Below are 13650 nucleotides of genomic sequence, written 5' to 3'. Positions count from 1 at the left end.
GACAATCCACTGGATTCTAATGGTAAGGACCCACCGCTCGCGATAATCGTGTGAAGTGAATGGGCCGAGGGACTGAACGAGGAGTCCAAAAAAGCTCGTGCATCGTGTATGAAAATGTGGGAAAAAAAAAAGGTCTCGTTCAACTTTAAAAAATTGAATTTAGTAAAGTGTGCAGCAAAGTAACATGGAGCCCAGTGTATTAGCTGGCAGCATAGAGGAGGAAGGAGCAATCAGGAACTATCACAGCTTCTGCTCAGTGCCTGCCTTCAGCTCTATGTCTGTGCGGAGTCAGTGTTTTAGGCCGAAGGTAGACATAACTCCATGGGGCTCACCATATAGCCAAACACGTTCATAGAGAAGAGGTAGATGCCAATTGCCCCACAAACTGACTCCACAAACAGACCTCAGCCACATTTCATGGATCAACGCCCCATCACAGAATCTAGTAGTTATTTTTCAAGAAAGACATTCAGGCTTTTCATTAACTTTTTTAGTAAATCAACCATTACATCATTATGTGGGAGAGAGTTCCATAATCTCGCAGCTCCTACAGTAAAGAATCCATAATCTCACCGCTCCTACAGTAAAGAATCCATAGTCTCACTGCTCCTACAGTAAAGAATCCATAGTCTCACTGCTCCTACAGTAAAGAATCCATAATCTCACCGCTCATACAGTAAAGAATCCCTAAGGTCACTGCTCTTACAGTAAAGAATCCCTAAGGTCACTGCTCTTACAGTAAAGAATCCATGTCTCACTGCTCCTATAGTAAAGAATCCATAGTCACACCGCTCCTACAGTAAAGAATCCATAGTCACACCGCTCCTACAGTAAAGAATCCATGTCTCACTGCTCTTACAGTAAAGAATCCATAGTCACACCGCTCCTACAGTAAAGAATCCATAGTCACACCGCTCCTACAGTAAATAATCCATAATCTCACCGCTCCTACAGTAAAGAATCCATAATCTCACCGCTCATACAGTAAAGAATCCATAATCTCACTGCTCTTACAGTAAAGAATCCCTAAGGTCACTGCTCTTACAGTAAAGAATCCATGTCTCACTGCTCCTATAGTAAAGAATCCATAGTCACACCGCTCCTACAGTAAAGAATCCATAGTCACACCGCTCCTACAGTAAAGAATCCATGTCTCACTGCTCTTACAGTAAAGAATCCATAGTCACACCGCTCCTACAGTAAAGAATCCATAGTCACACCGCTCCTACAGTAAAGAATCCATAAGCTCACCGCTCCTACAGTAAAGAATCCATAGTTTCACCGCTCTTACAGTAAAGAGTCAGTTATGAATAAACCTTTGTAGACGTATAGGATGCCCCCTTGTCACAGTCGTAGGCCAAGGTATAAAAGGATCCCCTCATATTTGCACATTATTATAATGTCGCCCCCAAGTCTTCCTTGTTCCAAACTGACATCCCCCCATGTGATAACCTCTTCGGCAGTTTTCCCATTCTCTTATTAACCTTGGTCGCTCTGCTCCGCACCAGTTGTAGTTCAGCCATGTCCTTCTAATACTGTGTATTTTAGACTCCACTGTATTTGTTTGATGTTGTGAGACTCCGTTAAAGTCATTTAGAAGCAGCTGTGTCCTCTAGTACAGAAAGCTGGTTTTTATTTACTTTAATTTTAGGCGTTGACCATGGATAATACATTTTTAGACTTTTTCACCTTGCAGTAGAGTCACATGTCAGATCTGTTGCCAAAATCCATGTGACGTCTGCGTGTCTTAGATGTGGAGTGAGGGTTGTTAACCCTGGTCACATTAGTAGAGTGCCGCGAATAGCAACAGCCTTAGGCTATGTGCACACGTTCTGGATTCTTTGCAGAAATTTCCTGAACAAAACTGGACTTTTTCCCGCAAGAGTTCTGCTTGCGTTTTTATCGCCTTTTTTTGCGTTTTTTTATGCGGATTTTTCCGGAGCTTTCCACTACTATATTATATATCTGGTGATTTTCCACAAAGTTAATAAACGTGCTGCAATTTATTTTCCCCCCGAGTTTTTTTTTCTTTTTTCGGGAAAAAAAAGCAACGTGCACAAAAATTGCGGATTGCATTCTAATAGGATGCTTAATGTAAGCCTTTTTTTAGCGTTTTTATGTTGAAAACCGCCGGAAAAATGTGAAAAATCCTGAATGTGTGCACATCGCCTAACAGTTAAGGGGGTCTGGTGCAAAGCGGCACTGCCACCTCTTACACCCCAACAGCTGGATTTGAATGATGTCACCCTCCTCAGCATACAGAGAGCTGAAAACACCAGCTCCCTGCACCACCATTCATCCTGAGCAGCCAAGTCTGAGCGCAGCATGGAGCCTCGGTCCACACAGGACAGACAGAAGCAGCACATGGGGTGAACGGCGCAGTGAGGTGGGGGTTGTTACTACTTGTTTGGGGGAAGGTACTGTGGGGGACCAACTTGCGGTGCGCGGGGGTCCATAGGGCCACCATATTGCACCTGGAGTAATGTACTGTGGGGCCATCAAAGCCCCTGCTTACATCGGGGGGGGAACAGCCCCTGCTTAGATCGCCGTGCGTGGCTGCGGCCTCACACACTAAATGTGCGCTCAGCGGACGGCACTTATGTAACGATTCTGCTTTATGGAGAATCAATGTGCTGACATTTGTGAGGTTGGTGGAGCGTGGAGCCGACTAATGACCCGGAAAATGGGAATTGTGTTCTACAAAGGACAAAGACATGAAAACCAAACCCATCACTACTGGGATGAGACAGGGGTCCAGCCACCGAAAAACCAATACAGGCAGAAACAAAGAGAAGCCCAGAGCAGGTCTACATGGGAACCCACCTTAACCCCTTAGTGACTTAGCGATTTATTTTTTTATATTGTCTCCCTCACCCCTCCACCTACCATAACGCTTACTCTTGACTTGTGTAGTTAAGCGATTTTCTTTTTCTCTCGATTTTCATAGCGACCGTTTGGAAAAGGTTTCTGATCCTGAATCGTTGCGTTTCTTGCACCCAAGGAGCCCTACAACTTATCGCTCTGCACGGTCTTCAATAGACTTTTTTTCCTTGCATTAGCAGAGTGTGGAGTGGATATTCCTCCTATTATTCACCCAACAATAACTGACCGCACTAACTGCAAAGTGTCATGAGATGTAGGATTTGCCAACTGAAGGAGGATCCCAAACTCAACGCCCTCATCCAGCAGATACTGAAAAATATGTACAGTAACCCCTTCTCTACAGGTCCAGCTCTACATCCCCGACATAGGGAGAACTCCACCGTTTCACCCCTCATATGGAAGAAAGAGTCCAAAATGCTTGAAGGCATCAAGCCAACACCCATGGAATACAGAAGCTATAAAACGTGGCACCACCCATTTTTTCCCAGAAACTAGTTAACTAAAGGTGAAGACTTCAACGAGAATAAGAACTACCCACCTTGGTTTGTGTTGAGCCTCCTTCTCATCTTTGGCACCAAACCAGGCCCCCACCTTAGCCCTCTCCTCAGAGATCGCCGGCACAGGTGGCTTTGGCTCAGAAAGACTCTGGTTAGCAGGATTGTTCTTCTCAGTTCCTTGGTAGAGGCCAATCTTGGGTTTCTCATCTTTGGCCTTCACTTCTGCACTTTTCTTCTTGGACACATCCTCAGTAAACACCATGGGGGTGGTGATCTGAACAGGTTTGTTTTCCACTCGCACTGGGTTGTTGGTCGGCTTTGGTTGTGGCGTTTGTTTTAACGAGGTATTTTGCCCCTCCGCAGAAGGACCCAGAAGCTTGGTCTCCAGTTTCTCGGAAGGTTGGCTCGGTCCTCTGATCACGTCTGTTACGTCCTCGGCTTTTCTTACGATATTGTGAAAAGACTTAGACCCGGGGGAAGATTTCTCCAGAGGGACTGGCTTTGGAGCAGGCACTTCTGTGTAGACGTGGCTTCCGTTGATGCAGACAGAAGACTTGGAGATGGGGCTGCCCTTTGGCTTTAGGTTCTGTACGGCCTTTGGTTCTGGGAAGAGCTTGAGTTGGCCGACCTCGTCGCTGAATGCCCTCTTGTGCGTCATCCTGGGCGAAGCTTCATGGTCTTTATCTAAGAACATATAATGAGCCAGGACAATTATAACGCTGGTTACATATAGAACGGTATTATCCAATGGTCATAATGTGGCCTGCCCGAACCCTACACAGGCCCAATATCACCAACCGAGGGAACGTGCCCTGACCGGTATTTTTAGGGAAATGTAAGTAAGTGTTAAGCTTTTTAACACCATCATGACTGGGTAATTTTTTTTCCTCCCTTTCATCCAAGAACCACTTTAATTAATAAGATTCATTTTTACGGAATTGTGCGGAAAAAAAATCACCTGGCAACGCAATTCTATTTGTCAGTAAAAAAAAAAAACACTAATTTGTTTAATTTTCTCTTTTTGTGTCTAAGAAAAAAAAAATATAGAATACAAGAATAAAATAAGTTTATCATTACAATAAATATTTTTTTTTTATTTTTATCGTGTTGTCATTATCCAAAACATGTAACTTTTCTTTTTATCGTCTATTGCTGCTTTTCTTGACAGCATCTAACATATATCGGACGTTTACAGACAGCGATCGCAGATTTATACTTTATTCTCTCTTTTTTGTAGTGTGGTTAATGCAAGGAATAATATAAAACATAATAGAATCCCTTATCTTGACTATAATATATATTATAGTGATGGCCGACAGTGTTTGCACCCTTCAAATTGCTCCAGAAATTGAAGTATTTCTCCCAGAGCATAACTGCAACTCCATACGTTTTGTTATACACATTTGTTTATTTCCTCTGGGGTTTTTTTGTATTGTTCCAATACAGAGGTAAAAAAAAATAAAATTGGACAATCTCTGGGATTGTGTCCGGCAAAGGTTTTCAGAAAGAGAAAAAAAAAAAAAAAAAAAAAAAGGAGCAGGCAGTAGAAATCTCTATGTCCAATCCTTTCATTTTCAGAGACGACAAGCAGTTTGGTTTTTTCCCATACATACTTTGTGCTTTCATGAGCCACAAGAGGACCGAGAACAGACGTCCGGCAGCAGCTCCATTACTAAGGCCTCTTTCACACTTGCGTCGATATGGGTCCGTCGCTATGATGATAGGGGGCTGGATGAGGGAGTGTTCAGCATAGCTGGTGGTGCCACATGGGTGTCGGGCGGTGCTGCTCGGTGGTGCTCATGCTGGTCTCCATTCAAGCCCCCGGCAGTTCCATGGGTTTCCTCCTGTGCGGTGGACTCCGGGATAATGGCCGCCGAGACCTCCATCTGCGCATGCGCAGCCTGGAGACCAGCATGAGCACCACCGGGCAGCACTGCCGGACACCCCCCCTAGCACCAGAGACACCCGCAGCTAATGCCACAGCAGGTACCTGGATCAAAGTGCATCTTTCTACTTGGAGGACTCAGTACGTGTTTTTTTTACTATTTGACATGGACAGGTTACCAATTTCAGTGAGAACTGTGGTGACTCTTTAGAGTAATAAACAGTTGCCTGGACTCCATCACAGATTGTGGCTGACAACAGGGGGCATTCCTTCAGTTACAATATTGCATACATTCAATCCCTTATGGTCCATCTGGAACTTTTTAAATGGATAAATAAAAGGTATATTTTACTCTACCATTGGACTGATCGCTGGAGAAACAAAAAGTTTTTTTCATAAATTATATATATATATATATATATATATATATATATATATATATATATATATATATATATATATATATATATATATATATATATATATATATATGTGTGTGTGCGTATAGATTAGATAGATAGATGTATAGATATCTCTATATCCCTGAAAGACAAGGCCTGCAAAACCTTCTGCGCCATCCAAAGGAAACTACCATCTGAAGCCACCAGTGAGGGTCTGGCTAAAAAACTTTGACTCCATCATCGCCCCAATCCTCCTGTATGGCAGCGAAGTCTGGGGTCCTCACACCTACCCAGACTGGTCAAGGTGGGATACCAGTCCAACAGAAATATTCCACCTGGAATTCTGCAAGCACCTTCTCCAGGTCCACCGGAGCACCTCCAACAGTGCTTGTCGGGCCGAGCTGGGCAGACTCCCTCTACACCTAACAGTTCTAAAGAGGACGCTGTCATTCCGGGCTCACCTGCATAGGAGCAATCCAAGCTCCCATCACCATAAAGCCCTGATACATGTAGGTGAAACAGAAAAACCAGAACCCTCGGAACAGCCCAGCCAAACCCAACCGGACCAGAACACCAATCACAACAACCTGACAAAAGCCGGAATCAGGAAGATGGCAGAAGAGGGCCAGGAGAAGTATGTCAGTGACTGGAAGAATGATATCAACAACTCACAGAAACTGAACACGTACCGGAGCCTACAGAGAGACTACAGACTGGCCCCATATCTGGAGAAACTCCCGGACCCCAGAGATCGCAAGATCCTGAGCCGATATAGACTCAGTGCCCACAGTCTGGCCATCGAATGTGGCCGACACAGGCAGAACTACAAGCCCAGGGAGGAAAGACTGTGCCAACACTGTGATCAGGAGGCCATAGAGGACGAAACCCACTTCCTGCTACACTGCTCCAAATACTCAGCAGTGAGGGACACTCACTTCAGGAGACTCTCACATCTCTTCCCGGACTTCATCACCATGAAGGAGGAAGAGAAGACATATATCCTGCTGGGAGAAGAAGAGAGAGCAGTGGAGATAGCAGCGCGGTATGTGAGCGAATGTCATAGACTGAGGGAAAGACAGCCATAATGCCATGGACTATAGCCCCCACAATGGGTCTGCCCCCATACACCTCCCCTATGCCATGGACTATAGCCCCCACCCTGGATCTGCCCCCATCCACCTCCCCTACAGCTCCTACCCAACATCCCCACAGTCCCTATCCCTATTGCCTTTATACACTTGCTTTGGCAAAACTGATGTGTATTTGGTCCTGCCAATAAAGCTTCTTTAAATCTATCTATATATATACACACACACACACACGTGCGTGCTTATACACACATTATATATATATATATATATATTTATTTATTTCCTTTTTTTTCTATTTTACATTTTATACTTTCTTTTATTTAAATCATGCCTTTGAAGCTAAAGATATGTTTTTGCCATTCTACTTCATTCCTAATGTTTCACCGTTCAGCCTTCACAGGCTCCGTGTTCCTGTCCACTCATCTTCATGTGATCTGTGGTTATAGATCAGCTGTGAGGAGCCCCCATCGGACTGTGGGAATGAGCTCTCTGACAGATTCTCAGTTCACTCACTCTGCAGACAGCACTACACAGTGGACAACCACTTTAAGCACCAAAGCTTATCAGGCTTGTCTGGCCAAAATCGCAGCAGCAGGGAAGGAAAAACAAAGCAGATTAGTACTGAGAATGATAACGTTTTGGTGGGAATCACCACAGAACACACAAGGTCACTCACCCGTGGGCTCGGTGGAGACGCTGCTGTTTCTGCTGACAGGTTTCTTGACGACATCGGGAAGAACTATGGAGATTCCAGCAGTGGTGGGAATGGTGCCGCTTGTGGAGGAGATGGTGCTGTCCGAGCCCAAAGACGTATTGGACCTGGTTAAGGAGCTTTTCCGTAGACGTCCCTTGAAGAACGCTGCTGCCTTGGACTTTGGCTTCTTCTCATCCTCATCATCGCTGTCCAGCCGGCCGATGTTGCTGGGCACGATGGCGGAGGATGACTCCATCTGTGAGAGCTTCTTGACCTTCAGCTTGTCCTTCAGTTTCCCGAATGGAGTTTTGGGTTTGTCTTTGATGGACAGGTCAAACATGCTGGCTGTCAGACTGTTCCTGGTGAACTGGATGGACACTTGGAGCTCCCCGCGCTCCTTCTCTCTTTTTCCTGGCTTTGAATGGAGCTTGTACCATCTGCAAGAGAGAAAAAGAAAAAACACAAAATGGTTGGGAGGAAACAAGTTCTCAAGAAGATTCCTCCACATCTACGTTCTGGGCTGTTCACACATGCGCTCGCTGCTGACGTTCTGCTCCATAGACTGGAATCAGAGGCGCCAAACGGACCCCAATGACTACAACAAGCTTCATCAGGTTTCCGGCATTTTATTTATAGAATTGGCTGCGAATGCAGATGTGAAGTGGCTGCAGCAGGATCGCTGCCTGGATTGACCACCGAGTACGGAGGAGGTGGCCGGTGCCCTTGGCAATGAGCAGTATACTATAGTATTTCTAATCACAATTAACCTCCATTTACTGTTTTATTTAGCTCAAAAGAGGATTGTAGGGTCCGCAGCCTCCGATTGTAAACTAGAACGCCCCCCGCCGATTCACGGAGAGCGAGCAGGATGCCAAGACCAGAACCGCTGACACGAGGACCGATCTGACGCTGAACTCGGGTCTAAGGAAACCGTACAAACTTACAATACTTTGGACTAGATTTTAGTCAAACCGGTTCTGTAGGATTTAAGGATTTGCATTTTGCGATCTTTCCCCGGCCCTCACCCCCCTCCGTACCCCACAGGGCCGATGAAATTCAAGGGAAAACTTATTATTGGCTCTTCACAACACACAGTGGTGAAATGTGCGGCTCAATAGATCAATGCCTGTCTGCCGGCCACAAATTATATGTCCTGTAGTGACGGAGGTCGGAGCGGCCCCCACACCGGGCCCAGATACAGGGTCTCCCATCACCACGCCTCTGGCCAGGCGGCTGTGCTAGGCCCGGACTTTAGGAGTTGTCATTTACTCTGGGCTTTACAGACCGAGCCAAGAAGAGCACCAGAATCTCCGGGGACACAGCGCCGCACGTTACCGCGAGGTGTGCCGAATGTCTGCAGGGAAACCCAGAACAATGCCCGGCTTCATGAAAGGTCCCCAAATCTTCAATCTATGCAACAGACCTGGAAGGAGGGGGGGAATATACAGAAAACCTGCCAATCACAGAGAGGTGGCTGTCCGACAACCCCTCCCTCCCCAGCCGCCAGTCCCATGGCAGCCGCTCCCTCCCTCCCCAGCCGCCAGTCCCATGGCAGCCGCTCCCTCCCTCCCCAGCCGCCAGTCCCATGGCAGCCCCTCCCTCCCTCCCCAGCCGCCAGTCCCATGGCAGCCCCTCCCTCCCTCCCCAGCCGCCAGTCCCATGGCAGCCCCTCCCTCCCTCCCCAGCCGCCAGTCCCATGGCAGCCCCTCCCTCCCTCCCCAGCCGCCAGTCCCATGGCAGCCGCTCCCTCCCTCCCCAGCCGCCAGTCCCATGGCAGCCGCTCCCTCCCTCCCCAGCCGCCAGTCCCATGGCAGCCGCTCCCTCCCTCCCCAGCCGCCAGTCCCATGGCAGCCGCTCCGTCCCCAGCCGCCAGTCTCATGGCAGCCGCTCCCTCCCTCCCCAGCGGCCAGTCCCATGGCAGCCGCTCCCTCCCTCCCCAGCCGCCAGTCCCATGGCAGCCGCTCCCTCCCTCCCCACCCGCCAGTCCCATGGCAGCCCCTCCCTCCCTCCCCAGCCGCCAGTCCCATGGCAGCCCCTCCCTCCCTCCCCAGCCGCCAGTCCCATGGCAGCCCCTCCCTCCCTCCCCAGCCGCCAGTCCCATGGCAGCCGCTCCCTCCCTCCCCAGCCGCCAGTCCCATGGCAGCCGCTCCCTCCCTCCCCAGCCGCCAGTCCCATGGCAGCCGCTCCCTCCCTCCCCAGCCGCCAGTCCCATGGCAGCCGCTCCCTCCCTCCCCAGCCGCCAGTCCCATGGCAGCCGCTCCGTCCCCAGCCGCCAGTCTCATGGCAGCCGCTCCGTCCCCAGCCGCCAGTCTCATGGCAGCCGCTCCGTCCCCAGCCGCCAGTCCCATGGCAGCCGCACCCTCCCCAGCCGCCAGTCCCATGGCAGCCGCACCCTCCCCAGCCGCCAGTCCCTTGGCAGCCGCACCCTCCCCAGCCGCCAGTCCCATGGCAGCCGCACCCTCCCCAGCCGCCAGTCCCATGGCAGCCGCACCCTCCCCAGCCGCCAGTCCCATGGCAGCCGCTCCCTCCCCAGCCGCCAGTCCCTTGGCAGCCGCACCCTCCCCAGCCGCCAGTCCCATGGCAGCCGCTCCCTCCCCAGCCGCCAGTCCCTTGGCAGCCGCTCCCTCCCTCCCTCCCCAGCCGCTCCCTCCCTCCCTCCCCAGCCGCCAGTCCCATGGCAGCGGCTCCCTCCCCGATGTCTTATGACAGCACTGGATTCTGCAGAAAAACAGTAATTAGTACAATTAATGATGACAGTCCGGACACAAAGCCACAAGTGCTGCGGTGGCTTCCTGCGGATGCCCGTATATTGCGGAATCAGCCCGGCCCGAATGTTCTGCAGCAGGACAGATAAAGGACTTGTGTGGCCGCCTGACGAGTTCTCGGCTAGATTACAAGACTAAGTATCACAGGAGCCATGCACTGAAGAGCAGCTCGGCCAGGAAGTGTTGTCAGAGGGATTCCGATGCTGGTGTCTGCACGATAAACGCTTAGGGCAGGTTCACACGGCTCACAAACTTCTTTCCTGGTCGTCAGATGTATTCCTGGCTCTGATCACCAGTTCCTGGCTGAACAGTGCGGATCCTGCATGTCTTACTGAAATGTTCACCCACACAGGGCGGTCCCACCCCGATGGACAGCTCTAGCGGGCTCAGTTTTGGTCCGGTGTTTGTATTCGGGTCACATGGTCCGATTACTCATTTTGACCCTCAGATCTAATCGGCCATGTGCTCCGGCCCGTAGGATGTCAAGCGCTTTAACCCCCCACTCCATAGATAGAGATCCTGAGCGCTCATTTCTGCAGCCCCATGAGAGTTCGGGACAGGTGGGCACAGGGCACATTGGGCAGAAATCTCAGCCCCATGATTGGGCACTTTCAGCACTGTGGTAAGAAAGTCACACACCTGGGATGTGACCGACCACCTCCAAAACCAACGAGAACTGTGAAAGAGGCAGGAGCCCTGGTGGCGCCATCTGTGATGAGTGGAATATCGGGTCACAGCGAGCACTCTGCGGTCACCGCCGGCATTACACACTTCCTAGTGACACCGAGCGCACGCTTACACAACCAGCAGTGACAGCACAGGAAACCAGTGCTGGGGACCCTCGCTGCACGGGGGGGCTCCATTATTGGCACCTCACTCAGGTTGCCAACTTGACGTTTTATTTTTCTGGACGGCTGATGAAAAAAAAAAAAAAAAAAAATCATTGACAGGCAATGTCTTACAGACACATTGGAAAGCCATAATAAATGACGAAGTGATCTGTGATCACAGTACAACCCGATATGAGGCTGCAGCCACCTGGACAAGGCTGTCACAGCACAACACGCTGGGGTCACCTGCTGCAATGGGGGCCAACTACCCACCAGGGAAAGCCCACAGCTGTACCCCAGACATCTGCACGCTCACTGAGCCAACAGCTGTTCTTCCAGATGCTCCCATACAAGTGCACGCTCACTGAGCCAACAGCTGTTCTTCCAGAGGCTCCCATACAAGTGCATGCTCACTGAGCCAACAGCTGTTCTTCCAGATGCCTTCATACAAGTGCATGCTCACTGAGCCAACAGCTGTTCTTCCAGATGCCTTCATACAAGTGCATGCTCACTGAGCCAACAGCTGTTCTTCCAGATGCTCCCATACAAGTGCATGCTCACTGAGCCAACAGCTGTTCTTCCAGATGCCTTCATACAAGTGCATGCTCACTGAGCCAACAGCTGTTCTTCCAGATGCTCTCATACAAGTGCATGCTCACTGAGCCAACAGCTGTTCTTCCAGATGCTCCCATACAAGTGCATGCTCACTGAGCCAACAGCTGTTCTTCCAGATGCCTTCATACAAGTGCATGCTCACTGAGCCAACAGCTGTTCTTCCAGATGCTCCCATACAAGTGCATGCTCACTGAGCCAACAGCTGTTCTTCCAGATGCCTTCATACAAGTGCATGCTCACTGAGCCAACAGCTGTTCTTCCAGATGCTCCCATACAAGTGCATGCTCACTGAGCCAACAGCTGTTCCTCCAGATGCCTTCATACAAGTGCATGCTCACTGAGCCAACAGCTGTTCTTCCAGATGCTCCCATACAAGTGCATGCTCACTGAGCCAACAGCTGTTCTTCCAGATGCCTTCATACAAGTGCATGCTCACTGAGCCAACAGCTGTTCTTCCAGATGCCTTCATACAAGTGCATGCTCACTGAGCCAACAGCTGTTCTTCCAGATGCTCCCATACAAGTGCATGCTCACTGAGCCAACAGCTGTTCTTCCAGATGCCTTCATACAAGTGCATGCTCACTGAGCCAACAGCTGTTCTTCCAGATGCTCCCATACAAGTGCATGCTCACTGAGCCAACAGCTGTTCTTCCAGATGCCTTCATACAAGTGCATGCTCACTGAGCCAACAGCTGTTCTTCCAGATGCTCCCATACAAGTGCATGCTCACTGAGCCAACAGCTGTTCTTCCAGATGCCTTCATACAAGTGCATGCTCACTGAGCCAACAGCTGTTCTTCCAGATGCTCCCATACAAGTGCATGCTCACTGAGCCAACAGCTGTTCTTCCAGATGCCTTCATACAAGTGCATGCTCACTGAGCCAACAGCTGTTCTTCCAGATGCTCCCATACAAGTGCATGCTCACTGAGCCAACAGCTGTTCTTCCAGATGCCTCCATACAAGTGCATGCTCACTGAGCCAACAGCTGTTCTTCCAGATGCCTTCATACAAGTGCATGCTCACTGAGCCAACAGCTGTTCTTCCAGATGCCTTCATACAAGTGCATGCTCACTGAGCCAACAGCTGTTCTTCCAGATGCCTTCATACAAGTGCATGCTCACTGAGCCAACAGCTGTTCTTCCAGATGCCTTCATACAAGTGCATGCTCACTGAGCCAACAGCTGTTCTTCCAGATGCCTTCATACAAGTGCATGCTCACTGAGCCAACAGCTGTTCCTTCAGATGCCTTCATACAAGTGTACGCTCACTGAGCCAACAGCTGTTCCTTCAGACACCCCAATACCCGTGATGGCGGTAAATACTTCACGGTGCGCGCCCTCGCCAGTCAGGTCTCCGATACCACTGTGACTGAGGACTAGAGAGCGCTGCGGTCGCTTCCTGAGGCCGCCAGGAACAGGAAAAAAAATAAATCACAATCTAAATATAAAAGCTATAGAGAGCGGTGATAAAAGCTCCCCGAACATATGGATGGAGTAACCAGAGAAGCAGAATGTTAGTATTAAGAGATTTTTGGGGCCAACTGAAGATGTGCCACAAAGTGAACACTGCCCTGTGAAAGCAATGGGCAGAGGAGGACAAACGTTACCTAACACCACGTCACCAGCTTTGCTGAAAATTAGTCTTATTGGTATGTGAAGTGTTCAGGTGCCCTTATTATATGGCTCCTCTTCCTTCACCCCCTGGCGTCGCCTCCACCTCTTGATTGACAGCGGTGACATTATGTAGCAGCGCGGCGGCAGTGAATAGAGGCTGGACCTATAGGATATACGTGTGGGGGACAGCCACCGGGAACAGCATGGCGCTATGATCCGACAAGGGCTCACACGGCCCCGCGCTACCGCCACTCGCACACGGCCCCGCGCTACCGCCACTCGCACACGGCCCCGCGCTACCGCCACTCGCACACGGCCCCGCGCTACCGCCACTCGCACACGGCCCCGCGCTACCGCCACTCGCACACGGCCCCG

At 50.0% G+C, this 13650-nt stretch overlaps 1 protein-coding gene across 5 annotated transcripts in view; it reads right to left on the bottom strand.

The window, feature by feature from the left end:
- Nucleotides 1-13650, bottom strand: part of RAB11FIP5 (RAB11 family interacting protein 5) — a 67457-nt gene that overhangs the window by 22403 nt on the left and 31404 nt on the right. For all 5 annotated transcript variants that reach the window (XM_077280325.1, XM_077280323.1, XM_077280327.1 and 2 more), the window contains exons 3-4: nt 7434-7888; nt 3422-4064 (exon numbers count right to left, since the gene is read on the bottom strand). In XM_077280325.1, coding sequence (XP_077136440.1) covers nt 3422-4064; nt 7434-7888 — 1098 coding nt within the window. The remainder of the gene's footprint in view (nt 1-3421; nt 4065-7433; nt 7889-13650) is intronic.

This window comes from Ranitomeya variabilis, chromosome 1 (genome assembly GCF_051348905.1).
Source record: "Ranitomeya variabilis isolate aRanVar5 chromosome 1, aRanVar5.hap1, whole genome shotgun sequence".
Taxonomy (NCBI): Eukaryota; Metazoa; Chordata; class Amphibia; order Anura; family Dendrobatidae; genus Ranitomeya; species Ranitomeya variabilis.
Note: the sequence above shows the minus strand (reverse complement) of the source record. Positions and strands in the feature narration are given on the sequence as shown.